We start from the raw sequence: 21,784 nt of genomic DNA, 5'->3' as shown, positions 1-21,784 counted from the left end.
AACTGCCCAACTTTCAAAGGGCATATCTCACTCATACGAACTCGGAATCGAGCAAACTCAGTGGCGTTGGAAAGATCGTTCCACAAGATTCACAACCATAACTGGAACTACTTCTAAATCATTCTGAGCTGGAAGTTATGACTGCTCAAAGTTGGCCAAAAATCACTGATTTCCACACTTAGCCAATTTTCCAGATTTTCAAATCCTTTCCAAAATGTAAATTTTCAAATTCTAAGCCTCTTCTTAGCTATTTCAAATTGTCGGATGTTACACCTTCAAAATGTGATCTTTAGTTCAAGATTCAGCTATTCCATACTCTTTCATCCACCATATATCAACATACTCACAATCGTTAGTATCACACAAACATAGACAATTCCCCAACTCTACTAGTGTCAAGCAGGAGGATGAAGTTTCCAGACCACGCGGAGCTAACACGGACTTCACCTCTTCTGTCCAACTGTTAAAGGAGTAAATGCTGTCATTTTTTTCTGAATTCATCCAATGAACAATACCATTGACGTTAGCCTTACAAAATGATCTGCATAGAGGTTCTGGAACCTCACCCACATTTCTCCATTTCTCATCAACTCCAATAGTATAAACCTCCAACTCTGATACATGTGGACATCCCTCAAGCTTACTAACTACTGATTTCAATACTTTATACTGTCCAGAGGTTTCACTAAAGCAGAATGCATATGCAACGCGCTGAATTCTTTTCTCCCATTCGGGCAATTTAACCTCAAAATATTCACCCAAAAGAGGATTGCTAATGTAAACTGAATGCTCTACGGTATTCCTCCAACCATTAAATAAACAAATGAACCCATTACATGAACTAATTAATCTCAAGTTTTGTTTATATAAAGTGGGGGAAGGGAGGTGAAACCTAGGGCTCAACATAATGGCTCTGTTTAGGGGGTGAGTAACATCATCTTTGAGTTCCACAAGTAACCGAACTGAGTCATTTATCGAAAGCAAAATGCTGGGAAAATAAGATGATCTTTTGTAATACATTTTACCAAATAAAGGGTCGGAAGTTAAAAGATGATACCAGAGTTTACAAACAATCTTACAACGGAAAATGGACTTGATTGGCAAGCATGACAGAATTTTGGTGGATTATATTCCGCGTGGTATGGTTGACTTTAATTTTGAACCAATACTTATGTGGAAAGATGGAGAAATCTTAATTCATGGTCGCACAAAACTAGCTTCGTACAAGCCAAAAATGAAGAGTTTCAGGTTGGTTAATGTTTACGGTGAGGTCACTACAGCGATTATATACATTCCAAGCTTTTACTCGCTCAAGACTATCATGGGGGACGACTTTCAACTCAGAAATGTTTATCTCACTATTTGGATAAACATTTCTGAGTTGAAAGTCATCCCCCATGATAGTCTTGAGCGAGTAAAAGCTTGGGATGTATCTAGTCACTGCAGTAACATCACGGAAAACATTAACCACCCTGAGCTTCTTCTTTTTCTGGGCTGTACGAAGCTAGCTTTGTGCGACTTTGAATCAAGATTTTTCCATCTTTCCAAATTATTAACAGTTCAAAATTATAGTTATCCATACCAGGCGGAATAGATCCACCAAAATGCTGTCTTTAGTCAAAGATTCTGTAATCCCATACTCTTTCATCCATACGTAATTCCCCTACCCTACTAGCATAGGTGTATCCAGAATTTCGGTTAGATGGTTGCACGATTATGAAAAAATGTATCTTAAATATAAATTTGATCGATTTGACTTTTAGTTCGTAATATGAACCATTAAAGTTTAAAAATTATAGGTCCAAAATATATAATACTACTAGTTTTAAATTTTAATATACACATTTGATTTAATTATATAAAAAAATTACAATGCTAAATTTTTTAGGAATTCTCAATGATACACATTTGAAAATTTTGAAAGAATAACGAAAAAAAAAAAAAATTAGTTGAAACGACAAAAGTGTAACTGATAACCACTTGAAAAAGTGTTACTCAAAGAGACAAGATAGATATAAGATTTAAATTTCTATCCTCACTTAGAGAAGTGCACTCAATCATCATCGCATTATTATATGATACTTTGAACATGAGTTCACACATCTATATTTAAATTTTTAAAAAACAATATAACACTACTATATATGATATAGAGAGGGGAGCATGGGTTCACGTGAACCCACTACACCCCCTCTAGATACGCCTCTGCCTACTAGCCTCAAATATGATTTGGTTTAGACTAATTCCGTGATTTAGACAGCGCCAATATCTAGTAAGCTATATAAATCAAAATCGGCACCTAAGTTGGCTAGTCTGGTAACAAGTGCAAAGTAAATTGAACGTAAGGAATGCAACTTTGGAGACTTCACATTGCAAATAGACTAGAAACGTTAAAATGAACATGGTATGCTCTGCTTATAGAGGCAGAGTTGTACTACCAAAACTCAAAAGCATCCATTAGACATTAGAAGTCGACTGGTCTAAAGCTAGATTACATGAGAAACGTAGAAGAAAAACATAATATCCAGGAGGAAACAAGACTAATTAAATATCTAAACTATGTCAATCTTCGATAAACATATGAGACTTGAGAACTTTCTCCAATGACAGTCTTGAGTGAGTAAAAACTTGGGTTGTAGCTAGCCGCTACATGTCCAGGGTACACTTTAACCTTCGTAAACTTCTTTTCTTTTGGGTTGTAAGAAACTACTTGTGTGCCACTATACCTTTGCATCAATATTTCTCCATCTTTCCAAGTTGAGATTGGTATAAATCTATCCCAACGGGTATTTGGTTGAATAGTATCCTTCAAAATGCGAGTTTTAGTCCAAGATTCAGCTATTCCATACTCTTTCATCCACCATATATCAACATACTCACTATCGTTAGGATTACACAAACATAGACAATTCCCCAACTCTACTAGCACCAATTTGTAGGATGGAGTTTTCAGACCACGCGGAGCTAACAAGGACTTCACCTCTTCTGTCCAACTGTTGAAGGAGTAAATGCTGTCATTTTTTCCCGAATTCATCCAATGAACAACACCATTGACGTTAGCCTTACTAAATGTTATGGATAGAGGTTGTGGAGCCTCACCCACATATCTCCATTTTTTATCAACTCCAAGAGTATAAACCTCCAATTCTGATACTTGTGGATGTCTATCAAAATTACTAACTACTGATCTCAATACTTTATACTGCCTAGAGACTTCACTAAAGCAGAATGCATAAGCAACACAAATTCTTTTCTTCCGTTTAGGCAATTTAACCTTGAAATACTCACCCAAAAGAGGATTGCTAATGTAAACCGAATGGTCTAAGTCATATATGCAACCTTTCAACAAACAAACGAACCCATTACATGAACCGATTAATCTCATGTCAGGTAAAGGGAGATGAAACTTAGGGCTCAACGCAATGGTGCTCTTTAGGGGGTAAGGATCATCTGGTTTGAGTTCCACAAGAAACTGGACAGGGTAACCAATTGAAAGCAAAAGGCAAGGAAAATTAGATGATGATCTTTTGTGATACATGTTAGAAAATAATGAGTCCGAAGTTAAAAGATTATACCACAATTTACAAACCATCTTACAACAAAAAATTGACTTAATTGATAATCTCGAAAGAATTTCTGACATAATATCCCTCGAAAGGTCCATAATCGTAGTGACATGAGAGATTGTTCTTCCTTTGCAATCTCCCTTGAAAAGATTAGAGCTTCGAGGGTTCATGACTGTCACTTCCTTTGAACAAAAAGGTTGACGATATTCGGCTAGGCTTAATCCTCCAAGCAAAAGCAGAGAAAGTTTTCTATGAAAGAAAAAAAAAAGCTACAATGATTTAGAATCCCAACTACATGTATAGATCCCGAATAATCCCAAAGAACAATACATTCCTATCCCAATTCTATTAGGACATAGAGTTTCATAAACATTAAAAAAATAATCAACACCTATTTAATTTCGAGTACATTTCTAGTAATAATCATATTTTATTTTTTGAGTTGGTTTATCATTCAAATTCTTCATGTGTGTCGTCACGGAAAACGATAAATCTATTAAACGCATATAATAACCTGTAGAGACAACCGTGTGTTTGAGGAATTAGATTTTGATTAGGAGACTAATGAATCAAAATAGGCTAATTATAAGGGTTGTTACTTATCATTCCTTATCTAATAGGAGTACTAATTACGTCTTATTTGTTTTCATTCAAAATTGATTAGAATGAAATAAATATACATTGAAGTAATTTTTTTTCTCACAACAATCAAAATTGTACATATTAATTGTGTAGCTATAGTTATTATTATTTGAATAAAGCACTTGTAGTAACAAGTGTTACAACATGTGCAATATATATCTAACACAAAACGAAAAATGATCACACAATTTAACATTATACTAAAAACAGAATCTCCTAGGTGCAAATTTCATCGCCACTCATTTATTAGACCAGAAAGAATTCCAAGGACGATAATTGAACAAACCTAGTTCTTAATTTCGTGTACAATTTTTACGCCATTATTTGGAACTAGAGGTTGAGGGGATGTTGGTGGTAATGAACCTTGAATGGGGCAAAAGCTTCTAAGTGTTAAAGGAAAAAGTGAACCAAAAGGGAAAATCTTAGGCCAACAACTATCATGAATGTCTAATACAGCTTTGCAACATTGAGGACCAATTAATCGAAGTCGAATAGTTAGGAAAGATGTTATAATCTCTTCAACACATCCAGGAACGTTTAACACTGATGCTAAGCATGTGGAGATATCCGGAAAAAGACCATTATCGACCTGACCACCTAAACCTGGTAAAAGACCTCCTCCTCCTAGTAATTGTGAGACGCTCGGAGAAACTTGGATCGATATACACAAGAAAATAAGTGCATAAGCATAGACATAAGTCATGTTTAGAGGATTTGGAATTTGATGAAAATTTGGAAGGAAGATTTCATATTTATATATTGTAGGATGTAACGTTAATGTATGGTGGACCTTTTAATTTCTTTAAATGTCATTAATATGAAGACTTTATTGTATACATTTTAATAGTAGTAAAATTGTAATCGATTATCTTTTCAAGTTTTAATGTTTTTTAGCATTAATATCAATGTTTATTATAATAGCACATCCTCTAAATTAAAGAACACAAGAATTATATTGAACTGAATATGTTACAACTTTTTTATATATATTCCGTGAGTTCGCATTGGATTTAGACTAATTCAAATTGGCGTCATATAAAAGTTGTTTATTTCCCCCTTAAATAATATTTTTAATAATATAAAAATGGAAACAAAATAACATTGGAGGTAGAATTTGATTTGTAAGGTGATGTTAAAAGGGGAAAAATTATTTTCACCTTTTTGGTCTTATTTTCTAATGCTTAGTCCGGTAGGCTTTATGACAGATCCTCGACTCTAGAAAATAACAGAAATGAAGAAATCAAATCTATTAAATTGTCTGTAAAATATTTTACACTCGATTGAATGCATTGAATCTTGCAATTCTTATGATGAAGATAAATATTCAGAGTTTTTAAAAGTGAAATTAAACAATAAACCCAAATTTATAACTAGATTAACATAATTTGGGTTTATAAAAAAGATTTTACATATGTGGAGCATAATACTGCATTTATTAATTAGGAAAAAAATTAAATTTGTACTGCAAAATCTTTTCAAATCTCCATGATGAATTTGTAGATAAAATTTATGAATTTATAGTAAGTTAATCTTCAAAGATTTTTTCCATATATACCATATAAACTTTATTAAGTTCACATTTACAATAATTATTATTTAAGAACCATTCATCGAAAAAAAAAAACAATCAAAAATGAATTTCTTTCACTTAATCTTCTTCATTCTTATTGCTCTCTTTGTTCCTAGTAATGAAAAAATGGTTCAAGCTATTCGACAACATGAGAGTTTATTAGCAAAAAGTGAAAAAATATTTCAACCTTTTTTAGCTGTTCACGAGATCTCAAGAAAGTTGAATGATGTTCGACAAGGGTCAGGGTCTTCATATCGTTTGGTTCCTAGTGGTCCTAATAGGGCTGAGAGTCCGTCAGATTATCCTCTAGCACCGATTAGGCCAGACAAAAAGTTATATAAATTGAAGGCATCAAGGAAATTGAATGATGGTCAACGAGGGCTAGGGTCTTCATATCGTTTGGTTCCTAGTGGCCCTAATAGGGCTGAGAGTCCGTCAGATTACCCTCCAGCACCGATCAGACTAGTCAAAAGGTTATATTAATTGAAGGTCTAGAAAACTTAGACTCTAATCTTATTTTGTGATTGATGCAAGGTTTAATTTAGTGATTGAATTTTTATTTTTCACCTAGTTTGGAAGTACCTATGGTTATTATTAATATATGTTTATGTTGTTCTAATTGAAGAATAAAAAAAAATATTTATTAGTATGCATTTATTTATTCTATGAATCATGTAACAGAAATTAGAAATTTAGTAGTACAAAGTTTCTTACCCATATTTAAGTCTATAATTATAATTATTATCGAGGATATTATTTTGTTCAAAATGATTAAAGATGTTTGCCTATATAAAATATTTATTTGGAATAATATGAATGAAACTGAAACATGAGAAGATAATATAAAATATTTATTTAGGTATATTATTTTGTTTATTACTTAAATTTTACTATATTGTATGGTTTAAATCCATTGTTAGGTAACGAAAAAAAAATTCATTTTTTGTGAGGACCGATTTGATGTGATCCGTCGTTATCTTCATATTTTATTCTCATTTTGTCTTTACTTATTATTTAATAATTCTATTTTTTCTTTTACCCTACCTTGTATTATGAATGTGTGATATTATATATATAACGATGTAGAACGATACAATCTATCCGAACATTATATTCATTAAAATAATACAATATGATATAATACGATATATTATGAAACAATACGTAACAACCACCTAAACAAAAATTTAACACATTCAGTTTAATATAATCCTTAGGCTTACCGTTTATGATCGAAAATACTAAATATAACAAATATTGTCACTTAGTAAATATCGTATAGATTAATGGTACTCTCTTTAAAGGCATTAAAACTTCAACGAAAATTAATTACAACTATTAAAATGTACATTAAAGTTCCCATATTAAAGACATTTAATTTAAAGGGGAGAAAAGGTAACCATATATCTTACCATATAAATATGGCATATCTTCCTTTCCAAATTTTCATCAAATTCCAAAATACAATTATAACCAACTTATATATTCGATAAGAAAAATGACTTCTTTCTATGCGTATGCACTTATTTTCTTATGCATATCGATTGAGGTTTCTCCAAGCGTCTCACAGTTACTCGGAGGAGAAGGTCTTTTACCAGGTTTAGGAGGTCAGCTCGATAATGGCCTTTTTCCGGATATTTCCAAATGCTTAGCATCAGTGTTCAATGTTCCTGGATGTGTTGAAGAGATTATAACATCATTCTTAACTATTCGACTTCGATTAATCGGACCTCAATGTTGTAAAGCTGTATTAGAAATTCATGATAGTTGTTGGCCTAAAATTCTTCCTTTTGGTGCACTTTTACCTTTGACACTTAGAAGTTTTTGCCCCATTCAAGGTTCATTGCCACCAACAACGCCTCAAACTCTATTTCCAAATAGCGACATGAAGATTGTACGCAAAATTAAGAACTAAGTTGTTTAATTATCGTCCTTTGAATTCTTTTCAATAAAACAGGTGGCGATGGGATTTGCACCTAGGAGTTTTTTTTTCTTTAGTACAATATTAATTAAATTGTATGACTGTTTTCGTTTAAATGATTAGTTAATTTGTTAAAGAATGAAACTTGGAAATCTATCATTTTCTAAAAAAATTCATTGTCTTTAGTACGATCTGACTTCACACCGAAATACCAATCCAATCTTATATTTTTTTTAAAAATTTAATTATATTTTCAATAAATTTACGTCATACAAATTTTGCCGGACCTATTACCTACTTCGAATTCACGAAAACTAATTTTAATTCTTAATGAGATTTTCTTGATGTTTATGTTTAAATCTCTTTTTGCACTATTATCGTAAAATTTAATAAGCATAAAATTGTTAAATACGTCGGAAAATAAAAATATTAACTTTTGACAAACTTAAACGACCAAAGTTGTTTAATACATACTTAAGAGACTATTTTTGATATACTCTAAAAAAAAATAAGGAATGGACCCACCTTCCACTTGTCAAACTATTGAGTAGCCTCACACAACTTATATAAGTTATGTGAGATACAATATAAATCTGTGGTGCAGAAACTTAGAACGTGGAAATTCAACTATCAACAAACTTAGCTATGGAAGTATAATAGTATACAATTTATGGTTAGCCAAATTAGTTGCAAAAATTCAAATTCAATGGCGTTGAGGTTTCTTCCATTTTCTCCACTTTTCAATTTCAGCTCATCGAATCGAAAACGCACAGTTTCTACCTCTGCTACTCTTGCCTCCAAGCAACCCGTTCCAGGTATCGCTATGGTTTATTATAATTGTTGTTATGATATGTATGTATGTATGTTTTACAAGAAAGATTGGGACCTTGTGAATGTGGTTGGTTTTATTGAAAATAAACTGTCTACCTTCTCAGGACTCCGGACCCACATGTGGGACATTAAATGTTTATTGATAGGGGTGTTAAATAGATGGGTTTATAACCTGAATTTAAATGAGTCAAAATTGTGAGTTATTGAATGGACGAGTCAAAATAGTTGAGTTAATGAATGAAAGGATTATTGGTTACTTTTGACTTAATTGGAGTGGGTCAAATGTCATAATTCGTAACCCAATCCACTATTCCTTACTAAAACATGGATGTCGGTAAGGTCGTTAGTGGTGTCAGCTAATATTCCTATCGGCATTTTGTCTCTTTGGTCTAGCCAATTTTACTCAATACACAATGCCAATATATTTCTCAATTTTTGATTTACCGGAGAAGGCGAGAATCAAATTAAATATATATTGACTATCATCTTTGCATTATTTTTTAAAACTTTGATATAAGAAAAATTGCAACTTATAGTAAATTTGGCATCGATTTCAAAAATATGTAGAAGTAACACTCAACAAGCCAAAAATGCCAAGTGAATTTGGATGGGGAGAATGTAGTTACATGTAGTAACACTCCGTAAGTGTGGACATTCCAAAATGTTTTGATAGTTTCTTATAAGTTATAACTGACTCTTTTGCAAGTCACATTACCTTGTTGAATTCTGTATTCAATCAAATTACATGACGCAAACGGAGTACTTTTTTCCTGGAAAAACGAACAAATATATGCACGATATGTCTCGTTGTTGTAAGTTCCTAGTTTATAACATGTATTGAAATTGTTGTCTTTATGCTTAGTGTATAACAGATCGATATTTGGAGGACTTGATAACTCGTGATGTATCCACTTGCCTCAAGGTGTAAATTGATGTTCCATTGAAGGAAAATACCGTCTTTCTAAGGATCTTGTCTGTGTAGATTTTTAATGCGGATAAGTTCTCTCACTACAGGAACATGTTTATTTGACTGCAGAATAATGTGCAGGCAAGCCAGAAGCAGATATCGTTGTTATTGGGAGCGGTATAGGTGGGCTATGTTGTGCTGGACTTCTTGCTAGGTATGGCCAAGATGTTTTAGTACTAGAAAGCCATGATGTAGCCGGAGGTGCAGCTCACTCTTTTGATATTAAAGGATACAAATTTGACTCTGGTCCATCATTGTTCTCCGGTTTTCAATCAAGAGGTCCTCAGGCTAATCCATTAGCACAGGTTATACTCGTATATGTTTATAATTTGGCTTTGTTTGTTCAGAATGCAAATGAATCGAAATATACTAGTATATATATAAGTTTTCATCTTCCCTCATCTATCCTAGACCTTCCTTCCAAATGTAGTATTCGTCTAATGTGGATAGAACTCGAATTAAGGGCTTTGTATACTAGCATTTTCTTTGTCGCATCAATGTTCTTAAGTTACTACACATGAAATAAGTGTATGAGATGTTAACAAATTTTTACTGTAATTTAGTATACATTTAGTGTGGTTTCCTGTTAGCAAATAACTCAACTTATGATATTTTTCTCAGGTTCTTGATGCATTAGATGAATCGATTCCCTGTGTGAATTATGACTCGTGGATGGTATATGTACCTGAAGGTGAATTCCTGTCACGCATTGGCCCAACAGAGTTTTTTAAGGTCTGACCTCCTGTTTGCTTTGTGAACATCTTTCATAGACATCATCGGAATTTTTCCCGTGTGTTTTCAGTATTTGCAAGCTTCATGTTGTAACTTATAAAATATTAGGATGTTGAGCTAGTGTACGATGCTTACAGTAGAGGACTGTAGGACTTCCTTTTTATTTATATGATCGTATCTTAATGAAACAATTTTATCTTTTAACTGAATGGTTACATTTCCTTATAACATTCTTCGTGATAATCTTTCTCATAATTCAGGATCTAGAGAAGTATGCAGGACCAGATTCAGCGAGAGAGTGGAGGAAACTTCTTGTGAGTATTGCATACTTCTCATACATGTTGTCGTTTCTTATGTTATTGATTGTTCTAATACCCAGAGATGTTTCTCTTGATAGTCCCTTGCTCTTGAACTTTTGTAAGAGCTCTTTACTTATTTGCATAGAGTATTGTTTTTACAGGACGCAATACTTCCAATCTCAGCAGCTGCAATGGCTCTGCCTCCACTATCTATCCGAGGGGACTTGGGTGTTCTTTCGACTGCTGCTGCTAGATATGCACCTTCTCTGTTAAAATCTTTTGCTCAAATGGGACCTCAAGGAGCCCTTGGTGCTACCAAGCTTCTCAGACCCTTTTCAGAAATCATTGATTCTTTGGGGATAAAAGACCCTTTTATACGTAATTGGCTGGATCTGCTAGCTTTCTTGCTTGCCGGGGTCAAAACTAACGGCATACTCTCAGCAGAAATGGTAACATATATCCTTACAGATATATTCTACATAAATCTGGTATTAATTAGTCTCATCTTCATGGTTTCACGAGTGTTGTACTCGATTTTATGTTTAACGTTCTTACATTTAACTTAACTTATTGGAGCAAGTATCATTATTCTCACAATTAATTCATACAACTTCATTAATATCATAGTTGATGCTTCATAGGTGTACATGTTCTCAGAATGGTATAAGCCAGGTTGTTCTCTAGAATATCCACTTCATGGAAGTGGAGCAATCGTTGATGCTCTTGTTCGAGGATTACAAAAGTTTGGTGGACGGATTTCTCTCAAGAGTCACGTAGAAAACATAGTTGTTGAAAAGGGTCGAGCTGTTGGGGTCAAACTAAGAGGTGGCCAAGTGAGTAAATTAAAAGTATGTTGCATTGTGAAATGATGCATGACATTTTCTATTAAGGTTGCACTTTCTCTTCGTGATGTTGCAGTTTGTCCGTGCTAGGAAGGCTGTAGTCAGTAATGCATCTATGTGGGATACACTGAGTTTATTGCCTCCAGAAGCTGTCCCCAAGTCATATCAGGACGGGATTGAAACGACCCAACAGTGTGAATCATTCATGCATCTGCATTTGGGTTTTGATGCAGAGGTAAGGCACAGCACAATGATGCATTGTAATAGCTTTCATTGACAGTGAACTGATTGTTTTCTTTAACCATCAATGTAATGGATCTACAGGGTATATCTGATGACCTAGGAATCCATCATATAGTAGTTAATGACTGGGACCGAGGGGTTGATGCTGATCAGAACGTCGTGCTGATATCTGTCCCGAGTGTGCTTAGTCCAGATCTTGCTCCACCTGGAAAGCATGTGTTGCATGCTTATACCCCTGGAACTGAGCCATTTGAAATTTGGGAAGGTCTTGATCGCCGAAGCAATGAGTACAAAAACCTCAAGGCTGAAAGATCTGAGGTACTCTTTTAATTTCTTATCTATTAATGACAAACAGTGGTCCAACAACAACATACCCAGTATAGTCCCACAAATTGGAGTGACACAGAACGGTCCAGCTTTCGTTGTTTACATAGTTTTGTGATGATAGTATGGCTGATCAACTTGCTTTATCATGTCGCGTTAGTATGATGTTAGCTAACACGTTGTTAGATGTTGCATTTTCCATCTTGAATCAGAAGCTTAGTCACAATGCTCAAGCCATCGTGCCTAGCTGATTTATGCTCTAGATCAGAGGCGGATCCAGGATTTAAACACTATGGGTTCAAAACAATAATTTATTGCAATTTTAGTGAACTTTTACACGTAAATGTATGCTCCTCGTTGAAAATACTGAGCTCAAATGAACTCGATGCCTGAATACTGCATCCACCACTACTCTAGATATCTTTTATCACATGTTAATTTTCCGTCTAGATGTATCTTTGCAATTTGTGACCTTCAATCAAGAACTAGTTGTACTTCCCGTTCTAGTTAACTGCAAAATTGTATTCATATTGAGGTCCCTTTTCATCTGATTTTTTCCGTTTACATGACAGGTAATGTGGAAGGCTGTAGAGAAAGCACTTGGGCCAGGGTTTAATCGCGAGAAGTGTGAGGTGAAATTAGTGGGAACTCCATTAACACATCAAAGATTTCTTAGAAGAAACAGAGGGACCTATGGGCCAGCTATATTAGCAGGTAAAATAGAGGTCGTGTTCAACTGAACTCATTATTTTTTACTCGAACTATAAGATCACGCTCATTCTAAACCAACTGATTCGATCTGCAGGTAAAGGCACATTTCCTGGACACTCAACACCAATTCCACAACTCATGTGCTGTGGAGACTCTACTTTTCCTGGCATTGGAGTTCCTGCAGTTGCTGCTAGTGGTGCCATTGTCGCGAATTCTTTGGTTTCTGTGACAGAACATTCGCGCCTTCTTGATGCTATAGGGATATGATCGAGGGACGCTCGAGACTGTTAAGTTGTTGTTTTTTTTAGTCCTGAAAATTTTGATTCATTCTGTATAAAGCCTTACATTGGTTATACTTTGTACAATTCATTCTACTTTTGTTTACATTATTGAAATAGATATATTCTACTTCAGCTTGTACCATTTGTTTAACAGTAACTTTTTTTGTCTTTCACATGAAAAGAAGTGCAATTAAAAATTAATAAAGGACCATTATTTGAGGAAATGAGATATACTAATCAATTAGTGAGTGTACCTTCTCCATAATTGTTTATTATATCTTTCACATTGAAATGAAAAAAGAATAAAACTATGGGTGTGTTTGGTAGGAAGGAAAATGTTTTCCTAGAAAACAAGTAGATTTTTGACTTATTTTTTCATGTTTAGTTGATGAGTAGAAAATATTTTGCGGAAAAAACTTTTAGTGTTTGATTTATGAATGAAAAATATTTTTGAGAAATATTTTTTATTTTTACTAGAGTAGAAAATAATTTTTGAAATTGAAAATATTTTTTAAAATCAAACTTAAATTTTTTATGGGGTGGGGGGACTGGTAGGGGGCTGGCGGGGGTGAAAAATAAAAATTTAAAGTTGAAAATATTTTTTAAAAATATACTTAAATTCTTTTTTGGGGGGTGGGGGGCTGATAGGGTGGGTGCGTGGGTCGGGGGATCGAGGTAGGGGTGAAAAAATAAAAATTGAAAATTGAAAATATTGTTTAAAATATATATATTACTCCCTCTGTCCCAATTTATGTGACTCACTTTCCTTTTTAGTCAGTCTAAAAAGAATGACATATTTCTATGTAAAGTAACAATCTAACTATAAAATATTTATTTTACCCTTAATGAAATGATTTACAGCCACACAAATTTCTATCATTCATTTTGGACCACAAGTTTTAAAAGTCTTCCTTTCTTTTTTTCTTAAACTCCGTACCGAATCAAAGTACCTCATATAAAATGGGACGGAGGGAGTATATACTTTCAGCTTGTACCATTTGTTTAACAGTAACTTTTTTTGTCTTTCACATGAAAAGAAGTGCAATTGAAAAATAATAAAGGACCATTATTTGAGGAAATGAGATAATACTAATCAATTAGTGAGTGTACCTTCTCCATAATTGTTTATTATATCTTTCACATTGAAATGAAAAAAGAATAAAACTATTTACTTTCTTCATCAGTCTCCTTCTTATGATCTGAAGTGTGAGTTTTTTTCTCTGTGATTTTAATTAGTCTGTGTTAAATTGGTGAAAACATACCTCTTTCTTCTCCTTCCCAGCCAATACCGAAGTAAGTTTTATTTGTTTTTATTAAGATTAACTGTTGTTTTTATTAAGATTAACTGTGTATTCGATACAAAGGAAAATTAGTGGATTTCTTGTTTACATTTTTTGTGTTGTGTATGTAAGCAAAAGATGTTATTTAAGAGCATCCGTTGTGAAATTAGATGATTGAAAATTAGGATTATTTTTTTTTGGTTAAAGACATGATTTTGAGTATAGATACTGGAACCTAAAGGAGGGGTTTTAGAAGAAGATTAGAAGTTAAAATACCACAAGTATAAGCATAAATCTCCATTAAGATAATTTGCCTAGCATGAATTTTTCCGGGAGGGGAAGGGGAGGGGCAGAGTCGAATCTAGGAGGTGAAGTTTATGGGTTCCTGCAGTGACCTAAAATTGATATATGATTTAATAACTGGATTCTGAATCAAATATTTGTAGGTATTTGATAAAAAAATTAATAGATATATAAGGTATAGGCAAAAGCTAGTGGATTCACGTGAACTCACCCCTGGTATGGGCTCATTTGCATATAAGCAAAGACTGGTGATCATTGAATCTTCTTAATATGTACGAAATATGTTCGTGTCAAGCTACCTGATGAAGATATTGGATATTTACTACTTGCAGGATTTATTAGGAATCCAACAATTAGAGAAAACTGAAAAGGTGGAAAGCAGATGGCTGAGGAGTGTTGCTGTGTGATGGCTTCCTTAAAACTTGCCATTGGTGAGCAGTTTGATAGTTTGACGAATAATCTATTGGACAATGCTGTGGGGAAACTATCATATGTAGCTTTCACTCTCACCTGCCTCAAGAATGCTCACCCTGAGAACGGGATATCTACACAACTTAAGGCCCTATTTGTGGAAGCTCTTGGTGTCTTTTCTGAGAATGGTTCTCAGGTGAATGAACAAGGCGAGACAAGTGATGATGCCATCAGAATGATATCAAAGGTGCTGAAGATAATTCGACTGGAGAATATCGCTGAGCGAATCAAAACTTCAAAGCCATCAAGGTCATCTAGCCTGCTAATTACTTTGGAGATGGTGGAGTCTGTTGTAGCTTTGCTTGATTGTTTTGCTTTTATACTGATTGCATTTGATCCGAAGCGTCATAATGCCTCTCCCGCGTCTGTGCTTAAAAAGAAGCTAAGATACCTACGTGTCTTCTTGAGATTTACTGCAAAGTGGTGCATTGAGCATGAGAGTATAAAGGATCTCTTCACCTGTGCTGAAGATGTAGCTTATGCTGCACTTCACCTATGTTTCTTAGAGTTGGCATACAATATGGAGAACGATGAAGACCAGTCGCATGTGCTGGACCATGAGTTCTCTAAACTGCTGGAAAGGATAGGTCCAATGAACATGCCTGAACTGAGACAGATTTATCTGAACCTATTGATAGAGTCAAAGTCATCACGATCAGAGACTACAATGGATGCAAAATCTATGTATTATTTAGTTGATGCTCTCAAACAGGATCTGGAAGAGCTGCTAAGTCATGATGCCAGCTTGAAAAATACTTTCGATGATCAAATTCCTTGGCTCCAAAAAGGACTTACTCGCCTTTCTAGATTCCTCTGTGACATAGCATTTAAAGGCACTTCACTTGAAGAATTTAGTTCTATTCAGTCACATATCGAAGCTCTGATCATTGAGGCAGCAATTGTGATCTACTCATCCTGCTATGATGGCATGAAGAATACTGAAATAGACCATGAGCTCTTTTTGTTGCAACTGAAGTTTAATCATGTCAAGGTAGAAATCGATCTGATTCAGCTACTAAACGGTGAAGCCACCATAATGGCTCCCTTGAAATATCTGATTGACTGTGTTCGAGAAGAGCTGATACTCTTGGGAACTTTTCTCATGGATTCATCGGAGCAGTGCAAAGAGCAAACTAAGATAACTGATTTTTTGACCCTTAATCAGACTGTGACTAACCAAGCATGGTCAGTCATTAAATCTCTTTCTCGTGACTCGAAGCAAGAAGACATGGCCAGGGAAATTAATCACTTGCACTTTAAATTGCTTCTTAAATTCAAGTTTATTAAGGCAGTGATTAGACAGATGTGTCCCAACATTTCATCATCATCAACACTGGATCATCCTACGATAGATCTTCTGAATTTTCTTCCAATTGACTTTGGTGTCATTGATTCTTATTTCAGCATGCTAAAATCCTCAAAGACACAATCTTCACATATCCCCAAGGTGGATGAGGTTTTGATGGGGTTTCATGAATATATTCTTGGCAATGTGCTACTGAAAGATGAAAGTTATTCGATGTTTACTGTTGCAAATGAGGTTAAAAAGTATTACTATGGGTTGTTGCTCCTTGTAACGTATCTTGTTGAACCTCCAGTTCAGATCAATGAATGCGTGAAGCAGAATGATTTCTTGACTAGATTTGGAACTCTTTCAATTGAAGCTGAATCTTCTATCTGTTCAATTTATAAGGAGGCTGTGGATAGCAACAAAAGTAGGAAGGGCAATCTTATTATTCAGTTTTTGACGATTGCTTTCGATCTTATCAAGTCTGAAGGAAGCTTGATGATTCTACAACAGCAGAAAGCCACTTTGGAAGCTGAAATTCTGGATCAGATTGAAAGTGTTCATGAAGAGCTTATTTTCCTTAGAGCTTTTCTCATGGATGTTCTCACACAACACACACAGCTTAACGAATTGCATGATCTCTTAATGCATGCTGAAGTGACTTCCCACAAGTTAGGACAGATCAGTTGTTCTTGTTATGGGAGTTCCGTGGACGGGTCCAGCACTCAGCAAATGAGGCTTCCATTATCTGATCTTCTACAAGAGATTGAGACTGTCAAGGTAGAGTTCAGAAAAGTATTCTTTCAACTTCTGGATGCATCACCTTGCAACATGACAGGTGGTGAAGGCCTTATCAATTTTTTATCGAACCGCCAAGACAGGCTGTTCAACTATGATGATTGTTCAATCTCTTTTCTGAAGAATCAGATCCTAGTAGTCAAAGACAAATCAGAGTACTTGGGATCTTTTGTTGCAGATATCGTACAGTATCGTGATATGCATCAAGAACTCAAAGACCTCGTGAGACGTGTTCAAGATATAAACTATGTATGTCTCTTCCATGTCAAGGGTTATAAACCCACCTGGTATTACATGTTATATCTCTCTGATGTCAAGCAACTGCTCAAGCATATTGAGGCAGAGGTCAAAATGATCTGTCTTAAAGTTCCACATTCATTAGGTTATAGTTTCCCCAAGACAGATGGATTAGGATTTTTCAGTTGTTTCTTGGGAAAATTGGAGGAGCTGTTGCGTTCTAAGATTGATTCGGTTATCAATTTAAAGCATCAGATTGAATCAGTCAAGGAGAGCTTACTGTGTCTCAGATCATTGATGAATCATTTTGCGGAAAACTTAGATGAGCATGATGAAGTTTATGGTATTATAATAACAAGTGCTACTGAAATGGCATACAAGGCAGAGTATGTCATCGACTCGTGCTTGTCCAGTTCTCATCCACTTTGGTACAAAGTTCTTTGGATTTCTGAAGTTGTTGATAACATTAAGCTTGAAAATCATGTTGTTAGTGAGACTTGTGGAAGAAAGAAGATAGACGTGAAGGTGCATAAATTTGTAAATACCTCTGTGAGTCTTGGACCATCTTTATCAGGTAATACTCCAAGAACAAATGAAGAAATGGAGGGTTTTCAGGAGGCAATGGACAAAATAAAGAAGCAGATACTTAGAAGACCTCCTCATCTAGATGTTATCTCGATAGTTGGTATGGCTGGAATCGGGAAGACCACTCTTGCAGAGAAGATTTACAATGATCTCATAGCTACCCCTCACTTTGATGTTCACGCTAAGTGTCGTGTGACTCAAGTATATTCATGGAAAGAATTGCTGCTTACCATCTTGAATTGTGTTCTTCAGCCTGCTGATCGCACCGAAAAAGAAGATGGTGAATTAGCTAATGAGCTGCGTCAAGTTTTGTTAACCAAGAGATTCCTAATCCTCATTGATGATCTGTGGGATACAACAGCATGGGACTACTTATCTATGTGCTTTAAAGATGCTCATAGTGGGAGTAGAATTATCCTAACAACTCGTCTTACTGACATTGCCAGTTATGCTAAATGTGAAAGCAATCCCCATCATCTTCGTTTATTCAGAGATGATGAGAGTTGGACATTATTACAGGAAGAGGTGTTTCAAGGGGATAGCTGTCCACCTGAACTTGTAGATGTGGGATTTCGAATAGCAAAAAGTTGTGGAGGGTTGCCTCTCTTCATTGTGTTAGTTGCTGGTGTTCTGAAAGAGGAAAAGAAGAACGAAGATTCGTGGAAAAAAGTAGAGGAAAGTCTAGGTTCACGTAACGGTGGTAGCTTGGAAGAGAGCATGTCTTTGATTGAATTCAGTTATAAGAACTTACCACACCATCTGAAGCCTTGTTTTCTCTACTTTGGAGGATTTTTAAAGGGCAAGGATATTCATGTCTCCAAATTGTTTCGGTTGTGGCAAGCTGAAGGATTTGTACAAGAGAACAAGGAAAAAACCACAGAAGATGTCACACAATACTTTTTTGAAGATCTTATTAGTAGAAATATAGTAATGGCCATGGAGAGGAGACCGAATAGCAAGGTGAAAAGGTGTCGTATTCATGATCTCTTGCACAATTTCTGCTTGGAAAAGTCCAAGCAAGAAAATTTCCTTAACCAAATCAATAGGTACAAAAAATTATATTGATGTCATTTTATTATGCTTATACCAACTGCCAAGGGTCCTTCGGAAACAGCCTCTCTACCTCCACGAGGTAGTAGTAAGGTCTGCGTACATTCTACCCTCCCCCAGACCGCATTTGTTGTTTTGTTATGCTTATACCGACTCTCATTGTCATGTATTTATTTATTCAGGGGAGTGGATATGCTTCCTGAAAAGCCTGAGGACTACCGGTTGTTCATGCATTCTTACCAGGATGAGATTGATTTGTGGCGTCCATGTCACTCAAATGTCCGGTCCTTACAATTCAAAGTTGTAGATCCGGACAACCTGTTATGGCCACGTGATATCTCGTTCCTATTTGAAAGCTTCAAACTTGTTAAAGTGTTGGATTTGGAATCGTTCAACGTTGGTGGTACTTTTCCCAGTGAAATACAGAGTCTTATTCATTTGAGGTACTTAGCTGTTCAAACTGATGCAAATTCAATTCCTTCTTTTATAGCTAAACTTCAGAATCTAGAAACTTTTGTGGTAAGAGGATTGGGAGGAGAGGTGATATTACCTCGTTCTCTTCTGAGGATGGTCAAATTGAGGCATATACTTGTAAAACGTCGTGCTTCATTTACTTTGCATGAGAACATGGATGAATCACTTGCTAACTCTCAGTTAAATGATTTGGAAACATTTTCGACTCCACGTCTCTCTTATGGTAAAGATGCTGAGACAATTTTGGCAAAGATGCCAAATTTGAGAAAGTTGAGTTGTATATTTTTGGAAACTTTTAGTTATTCGGAGAAATTGAAGGGAAGGTGTGTTCTTTTTCCGCGATTAGAGTTTCTAAGTCATCTTGAATCAGTCAAGCTGGTTTCCAACAGTTATCCATCTAAACTTCCACACGAGTTCAATTTCCCCTCAAAACTAAAGGAATTGACTCTGTCCAAGTTTCGTCTTCCCTGGTCTGAAATTTCTATAATCGGAGAATTGCCTAACTTGGAGATTCTGAAGTTACTTTTCCGAGCCTTTGAAGGGGATCGATGGGAAGTGAAAGATGCTGAGTTCCCTAAACTCAAGTACTTGATATTGGACAATATCAACTTTTCACAATGGTCCATCTCAGACGATGCTTTTCCTGAGCTTGAAAATTTGAGTTTAACCAAATGTGAGCGGCTTGAGGAAATCCCTTCTCATTTTGGTGAAGCTGTGTCTATAAAAAGCATTGAAGTAAATAGATGTGGATCGTCCGTTGCTAATTCAGCCCTGGAAATTCAAACAACGCAACATGAAGAAATGGCAAATGATGCGTTCACAGTTACCATACAACCTCCAGATTGGGCTACAAGATCATCTCTTTGATCTTGGCTGGTATGTTCATTCCGCGCATATGTTTCACTCATTCATTTTTTCTTTGTATAAGAAGCAAAACTGCTATGTAGATGATCATTTTGTAAGTTGGAGTGTTCAACTGACAGAGTGGGAGACGAGTTGAGGTGTCTAGATATGCATACTCAAAGTTGAAGTGCCTACTTGCCATCTGAGTCCAAGCTCCAGTGTCGGTTTATGTATTATGCCTTTATAATAAGATCACACTCATTTTAAACCAACTGATTCTTGTCTACAGGTAAAGGCATATTTCCAGGACACTCAACACCAATTACACAACTCATGTGCTATAAAGACTACTTTTCCTGGTTTGCTGCTAGTGGTGCCGTGCATTGTCGCGAATTTATCGGTCTATGAAGAGCGCGTGTATCTACTTGTTCAATTTTATATAAATTAAAATGTCTACTTGTGTATACTCAAAATTGAATGGCATATGTTAATTTTGTTGACATTTCTAACTTAAGATTATATGAAAGATAATAATTTTATGATAACTTATAACATAGTCAACACATCTTTGTCTTCGTCGTCTATATTCATATGCAAATTTAATTAGTTAAACTTTATTAAATTTAAATACTATATATAAAAAATTATAATATCTAAATTCACTTTAAAATATTATTATATTGCACTTGGTTAAAGTCGTGCAATCAATTTCGAGTATCAACAAGTGTTTGGACATTATTTTGAATTGACAGAATAATAAATTAAGTAATTACATGTTTAGATTAATACATAAATATGACTTTTAACTTGATTTTATTTTACATTTATGTCTTCCAACTTTGAGTGTGTACAAGTACACTTAAATTTGTATAAACTTGAACAAATAAACACACAGGTCCTACGTGACATCCTATATGACAATTTGCGTTCTACGTGGTGTGTTATGTGTATTATGTCACATAGGACTCATGTGTCTACTTATTCAACTTTATATAAGTTTAAGTGTCTACTTGTGTACACTCAAAAGTGAAGGGTATAAATGTAAAATGAGGTCAAGTTAAATGGTACATTTATGTATTATGCCTAAAAAAAATTGATATCGACTATTAATGTATTTGATTAAAAAAATTAGTTAGTTATTCTTTTAGTCAAAACGACTAAACTACCTTTAAAATTTTCAAACAAAAAAGTGAGAATTTATAAGCCTTTTTAGTCCTAAAGAGACTACTGTATTTGACTTGTCTTGATCCATTTACCTTTAGTCGCAGCTTCTTCTTTGTTTCCATTTTTTTTTCTCAAACCGTTTAAAATATGACGAAGTAAACATCTGAAGATGATAAAAAGAGGTTCTAAAGTATATTTGTTATAGATACACAAAAAATTAATTATAATTATAAAATATAATTTTTCGTTGGAGAAGATAATTCGAAACTCATGATTTTAAATATGGTATAGTGACATTTTGTGTGTTCATAAGATTTATGAAATTCGTAATGTCATTACTCATTATATCTGCCACTTATCTA

General features: G+C 34.8%; 5 protein-coding genes across 5 annotated transcripts; 3 read left to right on the top strand and 2 right to left on the bottom strand.

Moving 5' to 3' along the window:
- Positions 1-294: 294 nt before the first annotated feature.
- Positions 295-1,020, bottom strand: LOC107060839 (F-box protein At3g07870-like). The gene has a single exon (XM_015309261.1). The coding sequence runs from the start codon at positions 1,018-1,020 to the stop codon at positions 295-297; it is 726 nt and encodes a 241-aa protein (XP_015164747.1).
- Positions 1,021-2,557: 1,537 nt separating this feature from the next.
- Positions 2,558-3,538, bottom strand: LOC102594121 (F-box protein At3g07870-like). Its single transcript, XM_006348710.1, has one exon. The coding sequence runs from the start codon at positions 3,536-3,538 to the stop codon at positions 2,558-2,560; it is 981 nt and encodes a 326-aa protein (XP_006348772.1).
- Positions 3,539-7,276: 3,738 nt separating this feature from the next.
- On the top strand, positions 7,277-7,693 carry LOC102593480 (uncharacterized). Its single transcript, XM_006348708.1, has one exon. It carries the CDS (start codon positions 7,277-7,279, stop codon positions 7,691-7,693), a length of 417 nt encoding a protein of 138 aa, XP_006348770.1.
- Positions 7,694-8,305: 612 nt separating this feature from the next.
- LOC102596427 (prolycopene isomerase 1, chloroplastic) lies at positions 8,306-13,058 on the top strand. Its single transcript, XM_006348540.2, has 10 exons — positions 8,306-8,514; positions 9,579-9,802; positions 10,119-10,229; positions 10,490-10,543; positions 10,690-10,977; positions 11,170-11,361; positions 11,447-11,605; positions 11,695-11,931; positions 12,510-12,651; positions 12,743-13,058. Exons 1-10 carry the CDS (start codon positions 8,370-8,372, stop codon positions 12,913-12,915), a joined length of 1,725 nt encoding a protein of 574 aa, XP_006348602.2. The 5' UTR covers positions 8,306-8,369; the 3' UTR covers positions 12,916-13,058.
- Positions 13,059-14,046: 988 nt separating this feature from the next.
- Positions 14,047-20,800, top strand: LOC102596100 (putative late blight resistance protein homolog R1B-23). The gene is made up of 4 exons (XM_006348539.2): positions 14,047-14,222; positions 14,845-18,937; positions 19,124-20,291; positions 20,548-20,800. The coding sequence occupies exons 2-3, from the start codon at positions 14,895-14,897 to the stop codon at positions 20,280-20,282; spliced, it is 5,202 nt and encodes a 1,733-aa protein (XP_006348601.1). The 5' UTR covers positions 14,047-14,222; positions 14,845-14,894; the 3' UTR covers positions 20,283-20,291; positions 20,548-20,800.
- Positions 20,801-21,784: the final 984 nt, after the last annotated feature.

Source organism: Solanum tuberosum, unplaced genomic scaffold (assembly GCF_000226075.1).
Source record: "Solanum tuberosum cultivar DM 1-3 516 R44 unplaced genomic scaffold, SolTub_3.0 scf00103, whole genome shotgun sequence".
Lineage (NCBI taxonomy): Eukaryota > Viridiplantae > Streptophyta > Magnoliopsida > Solanales > Solanaceae > Solanum > Solanum tuberosum.
Note: the sequence above shows the minus strand (reverse complement) of the source record. Positions and strands in the feature narration are given on the sequence as shown.